This window comes from Pleurodeles waltl, chromosome 8, assembly GCF_031143425.1.
Source record: "Pleurodeles waltl isolate 20211129_DDA chromosome 8, aPleWal1.hap1.20221129, whole genome shotgun sequence".
In the NCBI taxonomy this organism is placed as follows: domain Eukaryota; kingdom Metazoa; phylum Chordata; class Amphibia; order Caudata; family Salamandridae; genus Pleurodeles; species Pleurodeles waltl.
Genome location: NC_090447.1, coordinates 279,949,453 through 279,975,071, shown reverse-complemented (window position 1 = coordinate 279,975,071; position 25,619 = coordinate 279,949,453). Strand labels below are relative to the sequence as shown.

The 25,619-nt window shown below is 42.8% G+C and overlaps 1 protein-coding gene across 1 annotated transcript in view; it reads left to right on the top strand.

The window, feature by feature from the left end:
• Positions 1 to 25,619, top strand: part of GBE1 (1,4-alpha-glucan branching enzyme 1) — a 745,843-nt gene that overhangs the window by 636,715 nt on the left and 83,509 nt on the right. Inside the window, exon 14 of the mRNA XM_069204143.1 lies at positions 12,105 to 12,235. Coding sequence (XP_069060244.1) covers positions 12,105 to 12,235 — 131 coding nt within the window. The remainder of the gene's footprint in view (positions 1 to 12,104; positions 12,236 to 25,619) is intronic.

Sequence of the window (25,619 nt, the reverse complement as noted above, 5' to 3'; positions counted from 1 at the left end):
AAGCTGTCAGCTATTCAGGCTGGACCAACTTTGCTTTCCTCAGAGAAGTCTTCAAACGTCAACTTCTCTAATAAATTGTACTCAAAATTTATGTCCAGATGATCAAGTACACCTTCTATGACACTGCTGTGGCTGAACACCCTTTGTATTTCCTCCAGAAAGTCCCTGTAACAAACCAGCACCTTTATCCAGGATATTACTACATTTCTATTTTACAAGTGACACACTTTTACAATAATAAATGACTGCCAACAGTGACCGGTTCCCCTAATGAGTGGTTATCTGGCAAGGTTACTGAAGCTTGTTTCCACATAGGGTACAGTGTTGAAACTTTATGTAATGACCACAAACATATTGACATAAAAAAGATAAAGAAGATTTGTCCGTGTTCACATAAAATTCACAAAGATTAAAGTGGTGTCTGTCTCATTCTGTTGTCACATACAGGTTAGGTATATGATTGGCCTCTTCCGAGGGGCTATTCCACATGGTTTCTGCTGACACTCTGGTCTTGGGGCATCCTTCCAGTCAAATGCAATATTTGGCCTAGAAGCCTGAAACTTGTTTGTCTAAGCCTATATTGCCTAGTAGAGCGGTTGGATTGTAAGGGGTGGGGAATTTGCTTTATCCTTTTAAAGGGATATATTGCCATGTATAGCCATACAATGAGTGTTACTGTTGCAGATGGGCTTTTAGTTGGTTGTGTTCACTGACTTAAATGATAGGGTCAATCAATTTCCCCTCATCAGCTTTCTCCCTGTGTGTGATTGCCTAGCAGAGCAGTTGGGTCCCCTATTTCTTGTATCTAGCCTTCCCCGACCTTTTGTCAGATCTTTGACAAAGGTTATCTTCATCACAGACAATGGTAGGCTATTGCAAAATTGTACCAAGTTCTGAATGCCTCATATGACGTTTCCTGTATTTCAGGCTATCAGATCTGAGCTCAGAATGGAAGTCTTTCTAACTAAGTACTTTAAATATGTGTCTTGCCAGTATAGTGGGAATGGGTCTATGCTATGGAAGATTGACATTTTGGTCTACCAGAAAATGGCGCTGACATTTAGTTCTGAAATTTTCCCAAATCATTCAATAATGTTTACAAAATCTTGAATTTGTGTCTAGGGTCTAAGGATATAAAGCAGAATATTGTTCAGGTAGGAGAGATAAGCTGGGTGGGGGAGATCAACAGTTCCGCCTTTTCGTCATATTACTGAAAATGACATACTAGAAGCTCCATTGCCATGACAAATAGTAAATACAAAAGGGGCCTGATATATCTGCTGCCCGACTGTTATCCATCATTCTCAATACACTCAGCTGGTGCACACCCTTCCTGTAGGGCTTATTTACAGCAGCTTATTCCACTCCATTAGCTTTGGACTCAGGCCTATCCTTTTTAATGATGTGAATAAGTTTGGCCATTTTAGTGAATCAGTCTTTCTCTACGTCGAGTGAGGTACCAAGGCCATAGAACTATCTGGTGGGAAAAATGACATTATATAGAAATGGCATCTCAAGGAAGGCTGCGTACTGCAATCTGGGACCATGCCATTCTGCTCTGGGTGCACCAAAGTGGTGAAAATTGAAGCAGGTGATTGAATAGGGCTTCCCTAATATTGTCTCTTTTGGGCTCCTAAGTGCTCCTGTTGGTGCTCACAAAGGTGATGGCAGTGGTCGCAAAATATCTTCTTACGTACCAGCCTTCCCCCATATTGATGACTGGCTATTGAAAGCATGCTTGCCACAGTAAGTTGTGGACCCTTCCAAACAATGAAAAACCTCGTTACATTGTTGGGATTCAGTTTGGGTTGGCCATTCTGTCCTGCAGGACATTTTGGTCTGAGTCAATCCACAGACCAACCAGCTTTGGAGGTACTGCGTTGGGATGTATTCTAGAGGTGCAGAATATGCAGTTAGAAGTATCCATCAGAAGAACAGGTTACGTACCTTCAGTGATGCTCTTTCTGGTGGCTAATCTATCTAACAGATTTTTCTGTGCAGTCTTTCCTCCCCATTCTCTGGAGTGGTCTTACCATCTAAAAAGGTTCAAATCATGGAAGCTGCACATCCACACTTCATCAGTTTTGGGCTACATGTCAGAGAACTCGGAAAATGTCTAAAAAGAACATGTCTGCACTCTTGGGTGGCATCTATATTCGGCTTCCATTGTCTTCCAGGTGGCAGGGAGTCAACGCAGAGCTTCACAATGTCGCCTAGTGGCTCACTGTGGCTATGCTAAAAAAATCTTCTGGATCCAGTGCGGCAGCTGAAGTTATTTGAAAGATGAGGAATCTGCGGTTAGATAGGGTCTCCACCAGAAATAGTGTTACTGAAGGCAACTCATTTGTTTTGCCGCACCTCTCAGTGACTATTGTGACCAATAATTTTGTTAGCCTATATGGAGTACCCTCAAGGTGCCACAGGATCCTTTGTGCACAATGTCTGTGGGGACACCTGTTGCTGCAATTCTTCCATGACTGAGACCTGTACAAATTTGTCAATTACCCTTTACACTTACCACTAAAGAAATGCAATGTGTGGGTCTTGTAGTTCAGTGCAGTAAAGCACCCCGATGGTCACAGGTTAAAAACCTGTTGATAAAAAGTGTATTATTGAGTTAAGTTATAATTAACATCTGCTGGTCAGTGCAGTGATTCCCAGGAGTGAATGAGCCCCTCAGAGATACACAGCATCTTATGATAAAGTACTCTTCCAAAAGATGCCCAATGTTCCTCATGTTTTGGGAAGCTCCTGAAAAAGCTTGCATAAACAAGTTATAACCTTTTTACTACAAGTAAGGAATTCAGTGGTGTAATGCATAATGATGGGGCCTCTGTGCAGAATGCGATGAGGGGCCCCTGAGACTCTCAAATCTCAGATATTCACTGGGCTTGACTGACTAGGGGCCCCCATTGGAGTTTGGAGGCATACTTAAAGGGCTGGGAACACTCTGCACAGCGTGGGGTTGCAAGGGTTTGCATTGTGATCCTGAATGAGCTCTACATACGAATACGAAGCACAACGCACAGGAGACGAGGAGAATGTCGCGAGATTGCCTGACTTCCGGTCCGCCTGATTTCCGGTCGGAGCGCCGAAGCCAGGACTGCGCGTTCCGGAGCGGCGACACCCACGGCAACCCCGGCCAGGGGACAACGCACCCGCACCCGCACCAGCACCTGCAGCCCACGACCATGGACCACGGACTTCAAGACTCGCCGGGGGGGCACCAGGCAGGAGGAGCCGCCGCTGGACTAGGCTCTGCTCCCACAGCCGCCTTTCTAAAGCCGGCGCCTCGCAGACCCCGGGGCTGCAATCGAAGTACTGTCTTCCCGGTAAGGAACCGATCGCCACTGGTCACCGCCCTGCCCTGCCCTGTGCTGCGAGCTAGAACCAGCTCCCACCCCAGCCAGGGGTGCCTGGGACTATTGTAAAGGCTGGGCTGTTTAGGGCTTCTTTCCTGAGGCACACAGCTCCTTCTCACTGTGAGAATCAACAGTGTTTCTCGGTGCCTCTGCATGAATTGTGCTTCAAGCGTGGACCGCCGAGCCTGCCTCTTCCTCCAGCACCCGGGGACTAATCGTGGGACAGGATCACAGAGTGGCAGGGCCGCAGGGATCTGCCGGTTCCGCCGCATCCCTCTGTGGGGGACACGAAGCGCAGCCCAAGAAATCCACAAACTGCTGCCAGCGAGGAGCAGAATCGCACAAGCTACCTGCTGCCCGAGGTCCCTTTCTCCCCTGGACTTTCCTGCTAGTTAGGAGTTGCCTGACTCCACTCGGCTCTCTTTCTCGCCAAGCAAATTTGTGCAACCAGGATTGGATTGAAGGGAGGAAGGAGAGGCTTTTTGCACGATTAGCACACACATAATCTAAAATCAATCACCAGTCGAAAGCCCTCAGATATTGTCTGTCAACCCAGGGGTGGCGCAAGGATGAGATTAACACGTGGAAGGAAAAAAGCAGCAAAGAGACAAAGGCTAGGCTCACCAGGGGAAGGTCAGCACGAGCCAAAAAATTAATCTACCGAAAGGAAAGCACCCCCAAACCCGGCACAAACTAAGAAATCGCCCTGCAAATCTCCAAGCAAGGGAAAAAAAGCAAGATATAAGATCACAGATTTCTTGCTCACTAAGAAGGAATCAAATACCACCAGCGCCTTAATGGATATAGCTCCTGCCGACGACTCCGAGACAACATGTGCAGCTGACGTGAAGACAGTGCAGGACATCGAAAGGACCTGCGCGGACCTGGGAAAAATCAACACACCAATTCCCCAGCCAAATAAAACCAGCTTAACGATCAGCGCAGAAATTCGCAGATGTTATCTAGATGATACTTTTTCCACTTTAAACCTCTGTAACTGGAACAACTGGGGTGAGAGTCTGTGCTGCACTCCTTTTTCCAAACAACCCTCGCAAGTAGAGAACGACACAGACTGTATCATAATTGAGGAATTTCTGCTGATAGACCTTTCAGATACCTGCTCAAATACACCTCAGGGCACTCAGTTTGAAAACAACAAAACAAAACAAAAATTAGATCTACCTGTAGTACAAGCTCACCACGAAAAGATCTCCCATCTTGTAATACATCAACTACTACAGCAGCATTCGACACGCACGCATCCTCAGCTGTCATGGCAATGGAGCAACCAGAGCAACTAGAGGAACCTGAAGACTCACTAGACCACACAACGGGGGCAAAATCAAATGTAGAACCATCAACATCTGAAGACTCGAAGGCCTTGCTAGCAACAATGGACGCGATATCAGCAGCCATCCAATTTCAAGCAGATAAGCAAGACACTCAGGTATATTTACTCAACATCCTGGCCATCCACATTGTGAGCATCGACAACAAGCTACAATCTTTGAATGCTCTGATAAAGAGGGCTCAAACCCACTCAGCAGGTGACATGTCCGTGCTCCATCACAGGCAATAATACACAAAGATCCCTGGATATCCTAAATGATATCTTGAAAGAGGTAAATATCCAGACCCTTAGAACTGAAGAGCATCTTAGTAGTTGTGGCGAGAAGATCCCAAAAACCAAACGAAGAAGGATAACCCACAAAACGCAAAGCTATCCCATGAGGAAAGCAATAATATCAAGGATATTCATTTATCCGAACAGGGAATGTCTCAGAGCAACAGGAGGGCAGATCATGCCTTAGCACACAAGAAATGGCACCCCTCAAGGGTGGATCGAAGGATTCAATTCCCAACAATTCAATAGTGGGGGAATCATCCCTTACGAAACGGGAAAAGGAACGAAAAAGAAAGGCACGGAAAAAAAACAAAGGGGGTCCAGCAAAGCTGTATATGGAAATCGTTTGCTAAATCAAATGGCACGCAGTCCAAGGAATCAGAAAGCAGTGAAAATAGAAACAAGATCTGCCAATCTAGACAGATCAGGGCAGAACGGCCAGCCAGTGAGGACAATTCCACAGGCGAACCAAGCACTTTTGTTAATCAATCAACATCACAGCAACAGTCTCTGAAAATCCCCCTTTCCAACAACAAGCAGGGTAGCAGCCTTTTGCAAGGAGAGACGGCCTTAAGAGAATTCCAGGGAAATGGAACTATCAGGCAGTGTCCAGAACAGGGAACTCAGCGGTCTACTGATAGGCAGGAAACTGGCAAAACCTGGGAGCATAACCCTCAATGCACAAGCTCCTCACACAACATGACCGTAATAAATCAACCTGCAGGCAACAACAAACAGATATTAGATCATGGTTACCATCCTTGGTCAGATGATTGCACAAACAGCGTGGCACAAAAAAGAATCCCAGGACACCAGACAAGGCAATACGGCCCCAGAGGAAAATAAATTACTTTTCATCCCTAGCTATAACTCGAAGGGGGCATTTGACATTCTAAATAGAGGCACTATACTAAAGTTAATAAATGCGATTTGCCCCTGGCTCACATTTCAACAACAGAATTGATGACCGTGGAGTTTACTCCACATCCAAACAATAAAGATAGAGGCAATGCTGACATCCTGGGCCACGTCGGCCATTATTGATCAAATTCTAGCACATCGAGACCCGTTTAGTGCATAGGGCATCGCCCTGCAAAAACTAGAACCGCCCAGATACCCTAACCTTTCGGTACCACAACAAAAGAAGGGCGGCTCAATCTTAAAAGGGGCCGTGGGAATAGAAACCTCCCTAAGCAGTTGGGACCACATTACAATTGTAAAGCACCAAAGCACTTCCCATCCTGGCGTGCACCAACAGATCTTCATTGATACTCCCTCAACAGTCAAACAGGCTGGAAGGCAAAATGTAAATGACAACAATTCCAAATGGTCCTGACGAAAACCCAGAATATATCCATATTTGCTCCTGGAACACTCACGGTTTAAAAAATCTGGTTACCGACAGGGCGGCTCTGAGTTTCCTTCAGCAGTTTGAAATCATCATGTTGCAGGAAATATGGTGCATGGAGGCGATACAAATTTCGGGTTATTCTGGGATAGACGTCTCTGCAAAACAACCTCAAAAACATGGACACCCCAAGGGGGGCCTCACAACGTATTGCTCCACAAAAATCAACTGGGTGATGAAACAGATCGACCTGGGAATTGACTGGCTGCTACCAATAAAATTGGAACATCAGGCGCCATCAGGCAACAAAAGATCTTTACTATTGATCAACGTATACGTACACCCTAACAAAATCCAAAACAGTGGAAACATTGAAACATTGACCAATATTCTACAAATGCTGAAGAAACAAAATAAGGACGCAATCCTCATTTTATCTGGCAATTTCAACCTTGGTTTGAGAAAAGGCAGCACAAAACACCTGAACGGAACATGCACATATATAAAATTTGAAACCCTGGGATTGCGCTGCCTGACTCCTCTCCCTGAGGACGCCTTATCCGCGAAAGTAACCTTTTCAAGCGGCACAAAAAAAATTCCAACATCGACTTTACATTAATAAACTAAACCGCATTGCCACTGGTTTCAGCATATAGGATTCAACAACGCACAGAGAGCGATCACTTTCCACAACTTATTAAGATCTGGAATGAATGGAATCGGCTCCCCACTGCTAATATCATAATTTCAGCCTCAGTGACTTCTGATACAAAAAAACTGAAATGGAAGGGGCCGGGCCTCGACAAAGTAATGGAAGTAGTGTACCACAGTGCAGGCGCAACTAAAGAGCTCAAAGAATCACTAGGAGTACAGGCACTAGAAGACCACCCCTAAGGAGAACGAGTGATCGCTTGGAAGCATTTGTGTGATTCTTTAATAAATACATTTTCCATCAAAAAACGTCTCCCAATTGCGACATAGTGTCAAAAAACAAAGTCAAGCGTTGCAAAGAAGAAAAGCCATGGTTCAACAGGACATTGCGCAATTTGAAAAATCAAGTCTCCAGAGAATCAAAAAAAGTCCTGAAGGACGTACACTGGGGGAGGAAATCTGATGACACAAGGCTTTCTGAATTAAGAGCCAAATATAAGAAACTGCTGGATGGCAAAACAGAGTTATCACGAGGATCTGTGGACCAAGCTGCTCATGTCCAACAAACAGAAAAATAACAAAAAGTTCTGGGAACTAATAAACTAAGGGACAATCGACACACAAATGCAGGTATCGATGCAGCCACATGGGAAGCCCACGTACAGACAATGTTCTCACTCTCAGAGCACCATGCAAAGGAGGAGGCCTCACAGTTAGCCAATGACTCAAGTAGGATTAATTTTGGCTTCAGAGTGACAACGCAAACAGCCTTAACTCTAAACGGAAACGAAGGAAAGCATGCACTAATGACCATTGACATAGAAATGCTGACAACCCTTATTAAGAAACTAAAAATGGAAGGGGCAGCTGGCCAGAACGGCATTCCAAACGCCTTGTTTAGAGGAGACCCTTCATTCTGGGCGCATTATTTGGCGCTGCTTTTTAACGAGCTCCAAGGCACAATGGGTATTCTAGATGCATGGAAAGGCAGCATTATTCACCCTATATACAAAGCAGGTAACCCCGCAAATCCTTCAAACTACAGGCTAATAGCATTGATAGATGTGGAAGCAAAACTCTACGCATCCTGCCTACTGCAACAACTAGCAGAATGGATTCATGACAGACAGTTAATTCCACAATGCCAGACAGGTTTCAGAGCTAGTATGGGTGCTTCCACCAACCTAGCAACCCTGGCCCTGCTGGGAAACAAAGCCAGGCTTAAGAAAAAAAGGCTACTAGTGTGCTTTATTGATCTAAAGGCAGCTTTTGATTGGGTACCAAGAACCTGCCTATGGGAGAAATTGAAAGGGTGGGGCTTACCATGCAGCCTCCTTGGCGCAATGATAGACTTGTACACAGGTACTTGGGCGCAAGTAAAAATTGGAGAGGGCAGCCACCTCACCAACAGAATATTAACAGCAAAAGGACTCAAACAAGGGTGTGTATTGGCTCCCACGCTGTTTATCTTATATCTTGCAGACCTAGCTGAGGTTCTAGCTTCCGTAAATAGCCACCCGCCAGTATTGGCCAAGAAAGGAATTGCATGGCTACAGTACGCAGACAACATAGTTCTACTCAGCCAAACACCTGTTGGGCTACAACATAGCATCGATGCATTTTACACATACATAACGATGCAAGACCTAGAATTTAATTTGAGTAAAACTAAGGTTATCCGCCTAGTTGACAGGAAATTTAAATCTGCTTCACCATCACTTATGGCACCGAAATTATGCTGGAGAAGGAGGCAGTTTTTTTCAATCAAGTCCAGACAAAGGCCTACAAAACAGTTTTTCGGATACCACGACCAGCATCTCCAGCTCCGGTTCTTGTAGAATTGGGTCTGAAAAACTATGAATTTCAGAGTAGATGTGCCTTCATTAAACTATGCTGGAGGTTGCGTGCAGCTGAGACTGGTACTCTAAACAACCTATGTTGGATGGAAATTGAGGAGCAACAGCGACACAATGATAAAAGCACCTGGAGTCATCACTTAAATAACTGCATTAAAGCACTAGGTTTGCTAGAAGCCTGGGACCAGAACCCAGACAAAAAGGAGTTTTTTTGGAAGGCAAACGCTGTCACTAAGAAGAAATCTTTAAATTCTGAAAAACAAAAACTGGCAAGCAGACCGCACGCCTGGACTATAATAACATCGTACAAAACTTTACGGGCACAGGAATACCTAGCAGCAACCTTCAACCAGTCGCTGAAACATCGGTTCATGCTTTTCTCCTTTGGGTTGATGGAAACGAAGGATATGGTCTCTTCATGGAGACAGCAGGATCTGACACATTCCTGTCGACTGTGTGGGTATAGATAAGAGTCAATAGAACACATTTTTTGTGCGTGCCCGGCTTTGCTAGACTTCAGGATATTATATCTAAAAAACATTTTTAAGACACTAAACATACGCTCATGCAGACCGGCCATTATAAGCTGGCTCAGCGGACTTTCAATCCCGTTTTCCTGTGGAGGGACCAAATTCATGGTACAGGCTCAGAAAGAATTAGTGAATAAAGTTGAAGCTGAGTGTGCAAGGGCCATTATTTTATGATTAGTAAAGCTCCGAAAGTTTAATTCCAGCCAGGAAGCAGCCCTAGGTACTACTTAGGATTCTCACTCAGCTTCACTCATTTACTATTATAGTGTTCGTAAGGGAGTAAGAAAGTCCTAAAGTTAAGTTCTAGACCAAGGTTGGAATTAAGTGGAGAACATTTTAGCTATGCACAACTCTTTACCATGATATGTTTTAGTTTCAAATAAGCTTTTATGTTTTTATTATGGGCTTCTATTAACATAATGAGTAAGCAAAGTATCTTTATTATTATTATGCATTTTGGAATTGCGATTGTTTTAATTAACCTAGTCAATAAACTTAAACTTGAAACTTGAGTTCTACATATATTCAAATCTATTACTTTTAAGGCTGGGTGCCAATGAGATTGAAGTTCAAATTGAAACATGATCTCACCTGGCACAGGAATAACTTTCTGACTAAGAAGATCATCTTCTGTTTTTGGAGCGCTCCTCAAAAAGTGCACTTGAGCAGGTTTCAAACTTCCTATTTCAGGGAAAGAGGGCTAAATCTATATAGGCTCTATGAATGTTTCATGCCAATGGTTAACCAGAGTGAAGTTACGATTGAGACACGTGGGCACATAGGGCATTACCGTGCATAAAAATGCTTTTTTAAATATACAAAAGTAACATATTACTTACTTGCAATTTGTGTTAGGGATTTTCCATGTAAGGAATCGTAAATTGCTTAAATAGCGATTCTCAATTTGCAATTCCTTAAATGGAATGGAATGTACAAAATGGATTTGTTAGAAGTGGTTTTAATTTGCACATAGACATCTAACAAATACATTTGTATTTTGAGAACCAACCTATGTATAAATAGGTTGGTTTTCAAAATAGAAATTCGTAGTGGGTTGCAATTCAACCTACCTCATTAATATACATGAGATATGTCATACATTGTGACCCACTACTATTGGCTGCCTTCACAGGAATGGTGATCTGCTGAGATCGGCAGACCACCATGTCTGTGATTTTGCTTTCAAATAAAGCAATTTTATTTTAATTATTTTTGTAAAGAAAACTGAGTGTGTTCCCCCAAAAAAAGGAAAAAAAAAAAAGAGTACCATGTGGTCTCATGGACCATCCCCTGGTGACCCCTCCCATTTGTGAATGGTTTACCACCTCCTTTAATGAGGCGGTTAAATATGAATGATTTGCGACCAAATTTAGTTCATAAAACATTGATCCATAGCTTAACAATTCGGTATCTGGAAGGAGGCCCTTAATACGCCTTTACCAATACCAAATCATTATTTATTCACAAACCCAGTTAACGATTTGGTAGTCTGTTGCCAAATCGCTATTTAGGTCTGGAGAATTAAAAAAAACAACAAAAAACATTTTGCGATGAGAAAGGCTCTGATTTTACTTATCAAAGCCTTGCCGACGGTACGTAAAATAGCTTCATACATCAGGGCCAAAAGGTTTTGTACATTAGGAATACTGATTTTCTAATTGCGATTCGGAGTTCATCTCAATTAGGAAATCGATATTCCTAATGTTAATACATCTGGCCTCGCAGTTAATTTGTACATAAAAACATGCCGGTTCTCTAAACTCTCCTTTGAAACATGCGGCTGCTGCATTTAAATGTGCCAGCACAGAATACTTCAGCTCACTCTTGCAGTTTTCTCCTTTCCCTTTGTGACACCTTCCACCTTGCTTTCCTCCATCATTCCCAGTTGTGTATTTTGCTCACAGTAACTCTCTGATGCAGAACAATAAGTGCCGGCCAGTGGCGTAATTAGGAGCCCTGAGGTGCGGGGGGGTCCTTTGAGCTCCCAAGGAACCCATCAGCACAATACCCTGTCCTCAGAGCTCCAGAGTGAGTCCAGAGGAACCCCACCATGTAATTTGCAGGGGGTACCCTCCTGTTTCGTTATACCACTGGTGCTGGCCCTCAAAAATATGTGCAGCCCCCCCACAACTCACCGGCAACCACTGGCTCAAATTGAGCACTGATCTGGCCCTTGGTTTTTTCTGCTTCAACAGAGTTACATTTTTGCCTTGTTAAGGTTATTTTAGTTATCTTTTAAAAACTGTCTATATTGCCCCAGCCCAATTCCACCTCGTTTTGCTATGAACAGAATGTAAGACTGCAGAGTTAAAAAACCTAAATTTTAACAGTATGAACACTAAACCACATGGTGTGCCTTGACATAGTTCCTTTTTGATTGGACTATGCCACAGAAAATTAACATACTGAAGGGTTCTCCTGTGTATTCTGTTTTACTTTAAATAAATGTTTAAATGTCTATATTTTTTATCAAATGTGTGGGGTTATTTTTCTCTGAGGTGTTTTGAAATTTTAATCAGTGTACTTGTGGAAAAAATGTGTACCATTCGTGAACTTGATGCCCCCACAACATTACTTTTAGAATTTTGATACAGTTTTAAAAATAAACGAGACAGAAAGGACATTGTAAGTGCATATTCAGAATAATTTGTTAGTTTTGTCAAATACAAAACGAAGCAATACTGGTTATAATGCAATTGACGGTTTCTTTTATATTACTTTGTTTCCTTTTAGGCTTTTATAAGCACAAAGCATGAAGAGGACAAGATAATTGCATTTGAGAGGGCAAATCTGCTTTTTATTTTCAATTTCCATCCATCAAAAAGCTTTCCTGAATACCGAGTGGGTACAGAATCATCAGGAAAATATCCTTTTGTTTGATAACAGCTACAGTATGTTCCTGGGTTTTGGAAGTATTTTCCAATAATACTGCATTTTACAGCATCAAATTTAATATAAATGTTCTAACAAATTTAATAAGACTGACTTTGTATAACTTTTTAAGACTTACCATTCTGCCACTCTAGCATCAGCCAAGTGGGCCTCCGGTTTTTGGAGACAGTGGTTAGAGCAGTATAGGCAGCCATAACTCACCCATGTTCCCATTGTAGATTGGAGTGATTTGGGTTTCCCTGCAGTTACTGCATCCTTCTGAAGTATCAGACATTCAAATGATGTACTAATAATTACAGCGCCCCTGTATGTATGTGCTTCCTTGAAGGAGAGGCATACAAATACATGCAAATATTGTGGAATATGATAATTTAATGCAATTGGTTGTTCTAATTATTACAGTTCCCCCGTGTTTCTGTGCCTCCTCGATATAGCATGTTGTTAGAAATGTGGTCTCTAGTTGGCAGTCAGTTTACACCCTATCCAAGTAGGGACCCTCACTCTAGTCAGGGTAAGGGAGATGCACAGCTCAGATAACCCATGCTCACCCCCTTGGTAGCTTTGCAGAAGCAGTCAGGCTTATCTCAGAGGCAATGTAAAGTATTTGCACAAACGCATACAGTAACACAGTGACAACACCACAAAAGGACTCCACACCAGTTTAGAAAAAGAACCAATTTTTATCTAATCCAAACAAGACCAAAACAATAAAAATCCAACAGACACAAGTAAAGATATTACGTTTTAAAGTTAAAAAAATAAATAAAAAAAATTGTAATCCATAAAAATCAATGAATGTTTTATTTTAGCACAAAGTACCTGGTATGCATAAAAAAATAAAGCCACAGGGGCGAGGGTGCATCAGAAAAGCAAGCAATGCTTTGATTGCTTACTCACACATGATGACGTACGTCGATTCTTTCCCCGCAGGTTAAGCAATGCATTGATTCTTTCCTCGCAGGGAAAGGATGCGTCCATTTCTGGACAGGCAGCCCCCGGTCTGTGCAGTGATGTTAAAGGGACGATGCATAGAAAATCTGGAAGCTGAGCTGACAATACATCAATTTCTACAGCTGCGAGGCAGGTGTTGAGCTGATTTTACAGTCGCAATGCGGGTGCTGTGTCAATTTTTCTGCCGCTCGGCTCCAGTGCAATGCTTTTCACTCAGCTTCTACCAGCTGCTTCTTCCAGGAGCCCAGGGACTGAATGTGATACAACTTGGCAAGTCAGGGGTCTCAGCAAGAGAGCCCAGGTGCTGGCAGGTGAAGTCTTTAATGTTCCTGAGACTTCTCAAAAGGAGGCAGTTCAAGCCCTTAGTGAAACTTCACAAGCAGGATACACAGCAAAGTCCAGTCTTTGTCTTCTGTAAGGCAGAAGCAGCAACTGCAGGCCAACACAGCAAATCACCCACTAAAAAGGTCAGTACTCCTCCTCACAGATCTTTAGATCTTCTCCTTGGCAGATGTTCCTCTTAATCCAGCAGTGTTTTGAAATTGTGGGTCAGCAGTCCAATATTTATACTCATGTCTGCCTTTGAAGTAGGCAAACTTCAAAAGAAAGTCTTTGTAGTGCACAAGACCCTGCCTCTTCCTTCCCCTGCTCCAGCCACACTCTAGGGGGTTGGAGACTGTATTGTGTGAGGTCAAGCACAGCCCTTTAAAGTGCAGATTTCTGCTCCTCCCTCCCACTCTACCCCAAGAAGACCCGTTAGGCTATGCAGGACACAACTCAGCTCCCTTTGTGTTACTGTCTAGAGTGAATTCACAAACACCCCAACTACCAGTCTGAGCCAGACGTGGATTCCGCAGCCAAACAGAGGCACAGAATGATTAAGCAAGAAAATGCCCACTTGCTAGCACTAACACTTTCAAACATACAATCTAAAAAATAACTTTACCAAAAGATGTATTTAAATTGTGAGTTCAGAGACCCCTAATGCCATATATCCATCTGCTCCCCCTGGGAAATTACATTTAAGAGGTATTTAAAGGCAATCCCCAAGTTAATCAACGGGAGAGATAGGCCTTGCAATAGTAAAAAACAAATTTGGCAGAATTTCACTATCAGGACATGTAAAACACACCAGTACATGTCCTACCTTTTAGATACACTGCACCCTGCCCATGGGGCTACCTTAAGGGTGCCTTACATGCTCTAAAAGGGAAGGTTTGGGCCTGGCAAGTGATTGCACTTGCCAGGTCGCCATGGCGGTTTTAAACTGCACAGATACTGCATTGGCAGGTCTGAGACTTGGTTACAGGTCTACTCATGTGGGTGGCACAAACAGTGCTGCAAGCCCGCTAGTAGCATTTGATTTACTGGCCCTGGGCTCACATGGTGCACTATACTCGGGTCTTACTAGTAAATCAAATATGCCAATCATGGATAACCAATCATAATCACAATTTAGAGAGAGAAAGAGGACTTGCTCTTTAGCACTAGTCAGCAGTGGTAAAATTCCCAGAGTACCAACACCAACAAAAGCGACCAATCAGCCATGCACATTATGTCCTGCAAGCTTTCACCTACTGAGCAGTATTTAATAGCCATGGTCCCTATCATTGAATGGGTCCAAAAAGAGTGGCATCAATACCTGCTTCTGATTTATTTTTATTTTTATTTTTATTTTTATTTTTTTGCACCATTTTTTATTGAAGTGCAGAAGTACCATTTCATACAAATGAACAAACTGGTGACAGAATTCACAGAAGTGTTTGTACATCATTTTCAAGCATGTCATATGAAACACCAGCAACATAACAGGAGTTACAGTTTGTGCTTAATCATACATTCATGACATAACTGCAAATAAAAACAGTTTGTGATGCAATAGCTTTGTCTACCATGTATATATGCATTCGATCTAGATCGGCCTGGTCTTTAGGGTTCATTTATGAGTAGTACGATAGAGCCGTCTCAGATGACACACTAGCTGAAGATATTATTTTCCAGCTGTGGCATGTAGTATGGGATGCGACGAGGAGGGTCTGGGGGAAATTGATGGGGAAGAGAGAGTGGGGGAGGAGGGGTATAATATACGTCTCATGAATCTTCCTTCAAATTGATAGGTGTCTCTGTGTGGGAGTGTAAATCACCAAGCAATGCTTCCCAGGCCGTGGATATGGGATATTTCCGTAGACCCCCGATTTTTTTCTTGTCTTAAGGCCTCCGCCCTACCCCATTTGAGTGTTGCTGCCCACCACTGTGCTGTGCTGGGTAATGTCTGTGATTTCCAATGCATTGTAATAAACCTGCGGGCCAGGTCTATAAACCTATTGCTGGCTTTAGCAGCTAATGGCCTGTGAAAGAGTCCCAGCAGTGTCCCTTCCATGGTTTTTCAAGGCTGTGCGGCCCGAAACCTGCTCTATTTCAGCTAATATCTGAGAACTGTACTCCACCAAAACTGTGCAGACCCAGACCATATGTTTAATGTCCGCCGCAGTTTGTTGGCATTGTGGGCATGATCATTACATGCTTCTGATAAAACCTGAACATAAGGACTGTCAATAGAGATGAGTAACTGACCTAAAGAGTGTGATCTAAGATATCTTGTGCTGTTCTCATAATTACAAAGGCAGTCTCCATTTGGATTCTGTGTGAAACATGTGCATGACATTTGCCTTAAAGTGGTTTTCCTTCATTCGGATTAAACAAAATTAAGACCTTCCAGTATAATGAAGATCATAGGCTTTAACATCAGATATTCTCTATTAGAATGCTAAAAAGAGGAGTATAGTTCATTCTGCTTATAGTTATTTACAAGTCAAAGATTCCTTCAATCTAAGGCCTTTGAAGATATCCCAAAGAGCAACATTCTTGGATTTAGAAGAAATAAAATGGATTCTTCTGAGAAGTTTGGGTACTAGAGTATGTTCGTCAATTAGATGGTCCACTTCAGGAATGTGACCTACCGAAATGGCTGATCAGCAATGGTTAACTCTTTGATAAGACAGATTCTCATCTGCAGGACTAGCTAGAAAGTTGCCCATGAAAGTCACATCTCCTACCATGGGATTGAGATGCCTTTCCATGCACCAGGATCCCCATCTGCCCAAAGCTGAAGGTAGCATTCCTGGGTAGACTCTGACCAGGCTTTGTCAATGTGAAAGAGCTTTGCTGAGAGTCATGATGTTTCACAGTGAGTCATGAAAAATGTTATGCTACCTGTTGCAGCTGGTTGAAAAGAACCACTAGATGACGTTGACCTATTAGGTTTAAGATTATGTTCAGTAAGGATGGAAGAAGGAGAGGCGATTGGCAAGATAGCTCTAGCAGGATCGTAAACCATGGTTGAGTGCTTCAAAACAAGGTTATCAAGGTTACTCAGTAGATTAGCTCCAGATCTGACATGTGACTCTGGATATTTTGGCACATGTAGGCAACGCATAATTCAATCCCTTCCATTTCTGATGGAAGGCATCCACCACAACAGCTAGTGGATTTGATCTCCAGCTGTAAAACAAAAGTATCTGAAAAGCCTAAAGGCAAAAAGATCCATCCTGTTGGGTGCCCGTTTCTGTATACTGTTCTTTAATGATGCAGGATGATGTTTCCATTCCCTGAAATTGTGGACAAACCAACAATTCCAGTCTATTTGGTTTTATCTGCAGGGAAAGTAAAGCACTAGTTCTGACATGTTGCTGTTTAGGCAGAGCTCCCAAACTCTTTCACTATGTGCGCCAGATCTAGTCCCCTCCCCTCATAATGGTTGATACACTGGACTGAAGAGACATTGTTCGCCCTGAGCAATATACAATAGTGTGATTTCTGTGAGGTCAGATTGGATTATGAACGATCCTGCCGAAAGCTCTATGCAGTTGATATGAAGCCATGGTTCATCTTGGAACCACCTGTCCCTGTGGAGACCTCTACCCATCTTGTTCCTCAATCTAGACAACTCACTTCTGACTCTAACTCAATGGTTAGGGGAACCCCGAAAATGGTGTGCCCATTCCAAGCTTCCATGCAACCTAATAACCTTTCTGAAGCTCATGTCTCACTTCATGAGATAATAGAATTTATTCTGTGTTATAGAGGCCCTTCAAAGATATCTTATCTTTGGGTGTTGCCCTGCCTTGTAGTGTAAACGGCCCAGGAATATTACTTGAAGTAGACAAGAGGCCCACAGAATGAGCAATCCAGCTTAGTGTTATTTTGTCCCTTGCTAGGATTCAGCAAATCTTTCATGATCACTTTGATCTTTAGTTAGGGAAAGGGAAATGTTGATGTTAAGGAGTCTATGACAAAACCCAGGAATTGTATTTGAAATCCTGAAGAAAAGAGATTGTCATTTGAAGTTGCCATAATAGAAGGCTTGGTTACTGAGCCAGGAAGAGTGTCTAGATGTGTGATCAAGTGAACTCCCCTGTCAGAAAAAGGTAACCATTAGTTTTATTAGCAAGGGCTAATTATAGCCCAAAGGTAAGTGGTGAGAAATCGCAGGTTGAGATCTTCCAAAGAAACTAAAGGAAACAATAGCTAAGGTAACTGGCATTCGTGCCCTCACCAAGCATTGTTAATTACCCCACATATTACATCTCTCATGACATCTTCTATGACACCATTGATAATATCCCTGCAACATTTGCAGTGAAATAACTGATGAGAAAACTGTGCATGTTGGGGGCACGAGTTAGTTACATTAGGGCATGAGTTACACTTTCTTGACATAAATATAACAGGTGAATTTCTGTTTTTCAGAGTTTAAAACACCATATTATTGAACAGTTCATCTAGGTATAAGGTTACTTTAACCTTTGTTTTTTAGTGAACTCCAAATATAAACACATCTTGTGAGGTGAATAAATAACTGGTGAGAAACTGCTCCCTGGAGTCCGACATCTACTTTTGGTTATTGCAATTTTACACAGAGCATGGTCGTGCTCTGAAAGTCTGCACCAGTGAAGCGCACTGAAATTGAACTGACTGCAGAGGATATATATAGGTAAATATATATATGTTTTGCTGGACAGCTTCCTTACCATTAGCGGTGCCTGTTAATTGCACCATGCTAGGGTGCCTAATACCATCTCCAGTCTCTCCTTCAAAAAGACAAATTGGCACTCCCTGTACAAGCAAATCAACAGGTTTTTTTTTACTGTGATGAGAACAGAGGAACGCACTTCTGTGTTGCTGTCTTCGTCAACCTGTACACACTGACATCTTGCTGTTTTTTTTTTATTGACCACTGTGCTCAAAACATTCAAAAAATACCCATGCTGTGCATGGTAACCCACAATCTTTGTGCCATTTTTTGTATGCCTAAATCGGCATCCAAGGGGACGTGCTCAGAGCAATCACCTCCTTCACTGGAAGGGCACAAAGGATCTGCCTTCTACTTTTTACCTCTGTACCCAAGCATATCATCTGTGGTGTCTCCAATGGCTCATCCCTCAGCCCTGCTCTCTTCAGCGACTATATGACCCCACTGGCCAACATCGTCAGAGCACATGGTCGCAACATATTATCCTATGCAGATGACACTCAACTTATCCTCTGCTTCCCCAATGGCCCTACCACCACCAGGACCAACTTCAACAGATGCATGACAAGCGTTGCCACCTAGATGAAGTACAACTGCCTGAAGATGAACAAGACAGAAGATTTGATCTTCAACAAGAACTGCAACTCCTGGAATGACCCCTGGTTGCCCCCAGACCTACGACCCGCATCCTCCCCACTGAGCAAGCCAGAAACCTCATAATCATCATTGATAACAAACTCACTATGAAATCACAGATCAACAGCCTTCTCCTCCTGCTTTCTCATAATGCACGTGCTGGGGAAGATCTTCAAATGGCTACCCCTGCACACAGGACCACCTTGACACAGACGTTCATCACTAGCTGACTGGACTATGGAAACACTACATAGGAATCGATGCACAACTCCGACTGAGATTTCAAACCATGCAGAACGACACTGCCAAGCACGTCCTCTACATACCACGACGAACCTACATGACACCCCACCTCAGGCAACTCCACTAGCTCCCAGTACAGAAGAGATGTCAGTCCATGCTGCTGACCCATAAGCACAAAGCTCTACACAACCAAAGACCCACCTACATTAACCCCCCACCTCAACTTCCACCAACCATTGAGAAGACTATGCTCTGCTTTCCGATCACTCGCCCCCAAACCCTGCATCCATCGAATCAGAAGTTAAGGACACCCCTTCTCCTACATTACAACAAAGACCTTAAACAGTCTCCTCATGCAGCTCCAAATCATCACCTCACTTACGAATTTCCGAAGGGCCTTCAAGACCTGGCTGTTCCAGTTAATCTTCCAGGACCTGAATTTGCCTCGATGCCTGACCAGGTGATTAGCAGCACTATATTAATCAATCACTCAATCAATCAAAGCATTTGTAAAGCTCACCCGTGAGGCTCTCAAGGCACTGGGGGGGAGGGGGGAGAGGGGAGGAGGACTGCGAGAACAGCCATGTCTTGAGGTGCCTCCTGAAGGTATGTAGGTCCTGTGTCTGTTGTAGTTGGATAGGAAGAGTGTTTCACATCTTGGCAGCGAGCTGGGAGAACTATCTGCCTCCGGCGGTCATTCTGTGGATGCGTGGGACAGTGGCGAGGGCAAGGTCAGCGGAGCAAAGCTGTTGGGTTGGGATGTAGAAGTAGAGGCGTCTGAGGTATTCTGGCCCGGTGTTGTGCAGTGTTTTGTGAGCATGGGTGAGGAGTTTGAACGTGATTCTCTTGTTGACAGGGAGCCAGTGCAGGTCTCTCAGGTGGGCTGTGATGTGGCTGTGGCAGGGGATGTCAAGGATGAGGCGTGCAGAGGTATTCTGTATGTGTTGCAGTCTTTTCTGGAGCTTGGCCGTGGTTCCTGCGTAGAGGGTGATGCCGTAGTCCAGTCTGCTGCTTACAAGAGCTTGGGTGACCATCCTTCTGGTTCCGGTGTGGATCCATTTGTAGATCTTCCGAAGCATGCAGAGGGTTTTGAAGCAGGAGGAAGAGACAGCGTTGACTTGCTGGATCATTAATAGCGATGAGTCCAGGATGAACCTCAGATTGCGTGCGTGGTCGGTGGGTTTTTGTGCGGTTCCCGGTGTGGCAGGCCACCAGGAGGCATCCCAGGCAGAGAGGTGGAGTCGAGGATGAAGACCTCATTATTGTCAGAATTCAGTTTCAGGCAGCTGTTCTTCATCCTTTGTGGAGGATGGTTTTAGCGGTGGCGGGGTCCTTGGTGAGGGAGAGGATCAGCTGAGTGTCATCGGTGTATGAGACGATGTTGAGGTTGTGTGATCAGAAGATGTTTGCGAGCAGAGCCATGTAAATGTTAGAGGGCCGGGCTGAGGGACGACCCTTGGGGTATGCCACCGATTATCTTTGTGGCTTCAGAGCGGAATGGAGAGAGGCGGACTCTCTGGGGTCTGCCGGTGAGGAAGGAGGTGATCCAGTCCTGGGCTCTGTTGCAGATCCCTGTGTCTCTGAGGTGTGTGTGTAGGGTGTGGTGGCAGATGGTGTCGAAGGCGGGCAAGAAGTCCAGGAGGATGAGGGCTGCGGTTTTGCTGTTGTCAAGTAGGGACATGTCAGTGGCGGCGATGAGGGCAGTTTCGGTGCTGTGGTTGCTGCAGAATCCGGATTGGGACGGGTCCAGAGTGGTGTTCTCCTCGAGGGAGCAAGTGAGTTGTTTGTTCACAATTTTCTCGATTACTTTTGCCAGGAAGGGGAGCAAGGAGATGGCCCGGAAGTTCTTGAGGTCCTTTGGGTCCGCCTTGAGTTTCTTGAGGATGGCGTTGATTTTGGCATGTTTCCAGCTCTCAGGGAAGGTGGCGGTCTTGAAGGAACTGTTGATCTTCCGGAGATGGGGTGCGATGACGAAGCTCGCTTTGTTGAAGATGTGGTGAGGGCAGGGGTCGGATGGTGAGCCGGAGTGGATGGTGTTCATGATTTTGATGGTGTTGTCGTCGTTGACATGGGTCCAGGATATAAATCCTAATTGCTTGGTTGATTACTTTACAACTGTTTGTTAACACAAGGTCCTTTCTGATAGACAGAGGTTATGGCTGACTCTAGTATTTAAAATCGGCGGTGCTCTTCTATCATTCTTGCGCCTTTCAATTCACACTGGGCATTAGGACCCCTACAGTGTTGGGGCAAATTCATGATATTAGGTGGGCAGTAGCAGAGGAATATTAAAAACTAATATGGGGTTGGACAGGACACAGAGTTTCTCTAGTACCAAATTGCTGTATATGTCTGAGTAAAGTGACATGATATGACGGAATTTACTCCCCGTTTATGAATGGTACACAATCAGAGCTTTCCATGCACACAAATACAATTTTCTCAGTCATTTGCAAGTCCTCCTGAACACAGTTTGACCTTCAGTAGCAGTGTGATTTGGTAAATAGAGATTTTCTTTTAGACTGCACTTAATCATTCGAAAGTGCAGCTTGTTTGTGCAATTTGTTATACACTCTTGTATAACAGAGCTCCTTAAAATGTTAGAATATATATTCATAAGAAAACCAATAATTTAAACACTTCAAAAAAACTTTGCATAGAGTTTTGTTAGGCATATTTCGACTATTCTTTTGTTATGTCTTTTATAAGCTTTTCCATATTCACGCATTTCAAAGTTAACCATGGTGAAGAATGTATTGACCTTTTGAGACTGAACAGTAAATATGCAATTAAACTGACTTATTTTTATGAGGCTTTTTTGCCATTAGTAATTCAGAATAATGTGTACTTTCTTTAAGAAAATAAAAAAAAAACGTTTTCATGACATTTGTAAAATGTTGAAATTCAGTAATGAGTGTGGTGGTTAATAGTGCATTGTACCTTCAGTCTGTCAATACACAGAGGTTAATTGTGAGAGGTACTATTATACCATTCACTTGATTTAGACATTTATACTGCAGATATTGTAACATTAGACAGCTGTGGCCTTGCAGTCTTGATACAGGATTAGTATTCTCCACACTCTGCTGCTGAAACAAAAGAAGCATGACTGAAATAGCCAATGGCTCTGTTGTGCACTTAATTAAAATGTGTAGTTGTCAGTGGAAGTTTTAATGAAGGCAACCTTTACTGCTTGATGCTCATTCAAAGCTGGCATAAAGATGAAAGTTTCTTTTGTTGTGTCAAATTAAATTCAGCAGTCCCTACATGTGTGAACTATTTCACATTCAAGGCATCATCTGGTGCGTAAGGGTGTTTGTAGATCAGTGTTTGTCTGTAATTCAAAAAACATTCTGCATTGTGTCCGCATAAGACACTGGATACAACCCACTTTGCTTCTTTATCGATTCATTATTTTATCTGTATATGCTAACATCATATGACTTTGTAATATTTTGTTATTAGTGCTTCAATTAAGAACTTCGCCTTTTATTAATGACAGATTGGTACTGATATCCACACTACCCTATAGAGTAATCTTTTATGTTATCACTGATTTTCCATGTGCAAATGTTTGACATAAAATTGGAAATGGTCCTTTGAGCCTTTAACTAAAATTAAACTAGGAGGATATGCTTATCTCGGTCTGTATGCATTTTCAAAATGATAGCGTTCGCTCCTCTATAAAATAAAGAGGGTTCCATTGTAATTGCTATAATCATTTGTTCGTTTTATTACATTCTATTTCTGTTAGACAGCATTAGCCTCTTATTTGGTCTCTTGCAGTTTTATAAGGCACTAGTTATGTCAGCATTTGGGGGTTCTCTGTAAGGAAGAGATTGTTAGGTGAACACAGGACTTAAGCAAGTGTGGGTTATGTGGTTTGCTCAATGTATTGGACATCGAGTACCCCTTTTTTGTGGAAGGGTGGTTGATTGCTTGCATTGCCTATTAGTGCACCCAAATATAGGTGCAGTGTTTGTAATTCTCTGAACTATAGTTTGTAGCATGCTGAGTCTTCCAGCATTATGCTGAAATATTCCTGAAGGCGAAATCTTCAAATTAGTAGAGAACATTATGGAAAAAACAGCAGCAGCAGTAGTTGATAGGATCATTGTAACCCTGGATGCTTGATAGTCAATCTGGCTCCATGCAGTTTGTGCAACATTCTGCATAGTGCCTATTTTGTCTGCTGAATAAATTATTTAAATTGCAGCTGAGGATCTCTTTAAGGTCTGCAAGAGTGTCTTCCGACTGTTTGAAATGTCCCCTAATTTAGAAACCTTTATTTGAGGTTTGAAAGTGTTGTTCTGCTTTAGAAATGTTATTATTTTCTTTTGTTGTGCATTAGCCTGGACACTGGTTTGAAATACTTCTTTAGGGTAAATATTTGTTCTATGCTATGATTGCATTTTAAGGATTGGCAGAATAATCACTGAATGTGACATCAGGCGTGTGGTCAACCTAATATATGGCACTTCTCCTTAGGACAACGTTACTTTCTAGCAAGGTCCTTATCATTCAGTACTTTATATGAAATACTCTAGAAAACACTTTGGGCAAATAATGTAAATCTCCTTTCTTCTCTGCTTATACAGCTATGTATTTTTCGCTGTTAAAGATACCCCAACCCCCTCTAGGCCTTACCTCTTGTCTAACTACTTGAGTAGCATTTTTGTTGTTGTTAACCTAATTGGAGTTGGTGGACTATGCAGCAAGACCCAACGCCACTATAAAATTCTGATAAGATCTTACAGTTTGGAGGGTAAGAGTTAGTCCTGTTGCAGTGCCCTTTTGGGTAGTATGGTGGATGTTGAACCTTCCAACCTATTCCTTGTCACTGTGCCATGTCATGGGTTGCCTCTGAGGGGTAGCTCTATTTGGGGCCTTTGCTTTGGCCTCTTGGACCAGCCCAAATCAACTATAGTAGTGTATTCTATTGATTTCCTTCTTTCTAATTTTTGTTTCCATCTATGACTCCACTGGTATAGAATCAACAACATTGGTACTCTTCCATACAAGCTGCATTCTGTAGTATGGGAAGCAGTACTACAGTAATACTAGTCATATATTACAACATGCTGCTGGATCCTATTCAGAAATTGCATTCTGTAGTTTCTGAGGTTGTACTCCAGTACAGAAGGACTAGTCACATATTGCAAACTTCTTTTGACTAACCTACAGACAGCGAACACCACCTCTGCTAATCCTATCTTTTCTATGTGGTGGTCTCGACCAAATGTCCTGAGATTTCTGCACATGTAGGTCTACATTTTAGTAACAAATAAGGGAGGGAAGGAAGGGTTGCTGAGAAATGGGTAATACTTACACCTAAATAGGAAATCTTTAAGGAGGATCAGGGTGGGGCATGCAAACACAAACTCCCACCCTGAAAAGAGTAAGCCCTTTGCTCTTCATAAACTACACATCCACAGTGACTACTGCCAGAAAGATACCAAAACAGTATTAAATGTACTCCAGCTCAGCCTTGGAGTAATTTCAGCACCATAATTCAATACAATTTCCAACCAAGAAAAACAATATCTTAGTTCATTTTTATTAGTCAGAACAACAATGAATAAAGTAAATTCTGGCTGACACATTTAGACCTAATACCTCCCACTGGGTCTGTAATACCTTGGGGGTTATTCCAACTTTGAAGGAAGTGGTAATCCGTCCCAAAAGTGACGGTAAAGTGACGGATATACCACCAGCCGTATTACGAGTCCATTATATCCTATGGAACTCGTAATACGGCTGGTGGTAAATCCGTCACATTTGGGACGGATTACCACCTCCTCCAAAGTTGGAATAACCCCCATAGTGTCTCCTCTGTATTTACATCCAGTGTCCTTTTTAAACTTTAGTGGCCGATTAACACTTAGATAATCAACCTTCCCATTAATCACAAAGCACACCATCCTCCATGTTACTCATAATATATTGGCTGTTCTAGATGAGTGATATTATTTTGAGTTGCTTAGTTATTGACATGTGCTGACCATAACTGAAGTGCACAAGACATCTAAATAATCCAAGTAATAAATCAGATATTAACAGCAGTAGCATCCTTCACTTCAAGTCTTTTTCTCAATTGTTTTAAACACTCATATACACTTTGATATCTCCTCCACTCATTGTATTAAGAGCCAGATTACAATTGATGGCCCTACATCTCTGAGAGACCATTGCAATATCCAGACCTCATAATCTTCACACCACTGCCATTCAGCCTTTGAATCACATATATTTTGGTTGGCCATGGACCCAGTAATGTTATACCTCAGTCAATGTTATTTCCTCTTTATCATCTCCCTCATGGTACAAACTGTGTGAATTGCATGTAATATTCATATGTAGCTGCTAATCACACACAGTCCTACATTCATAATATCTCATGATGGCTATTTCATAATACACTGCCAGGAGCATGGCAAAACACAAAAACAAGTTGTTAAACCTGACATCCTTGGTGTGGTTTCCCCCGGACTCTT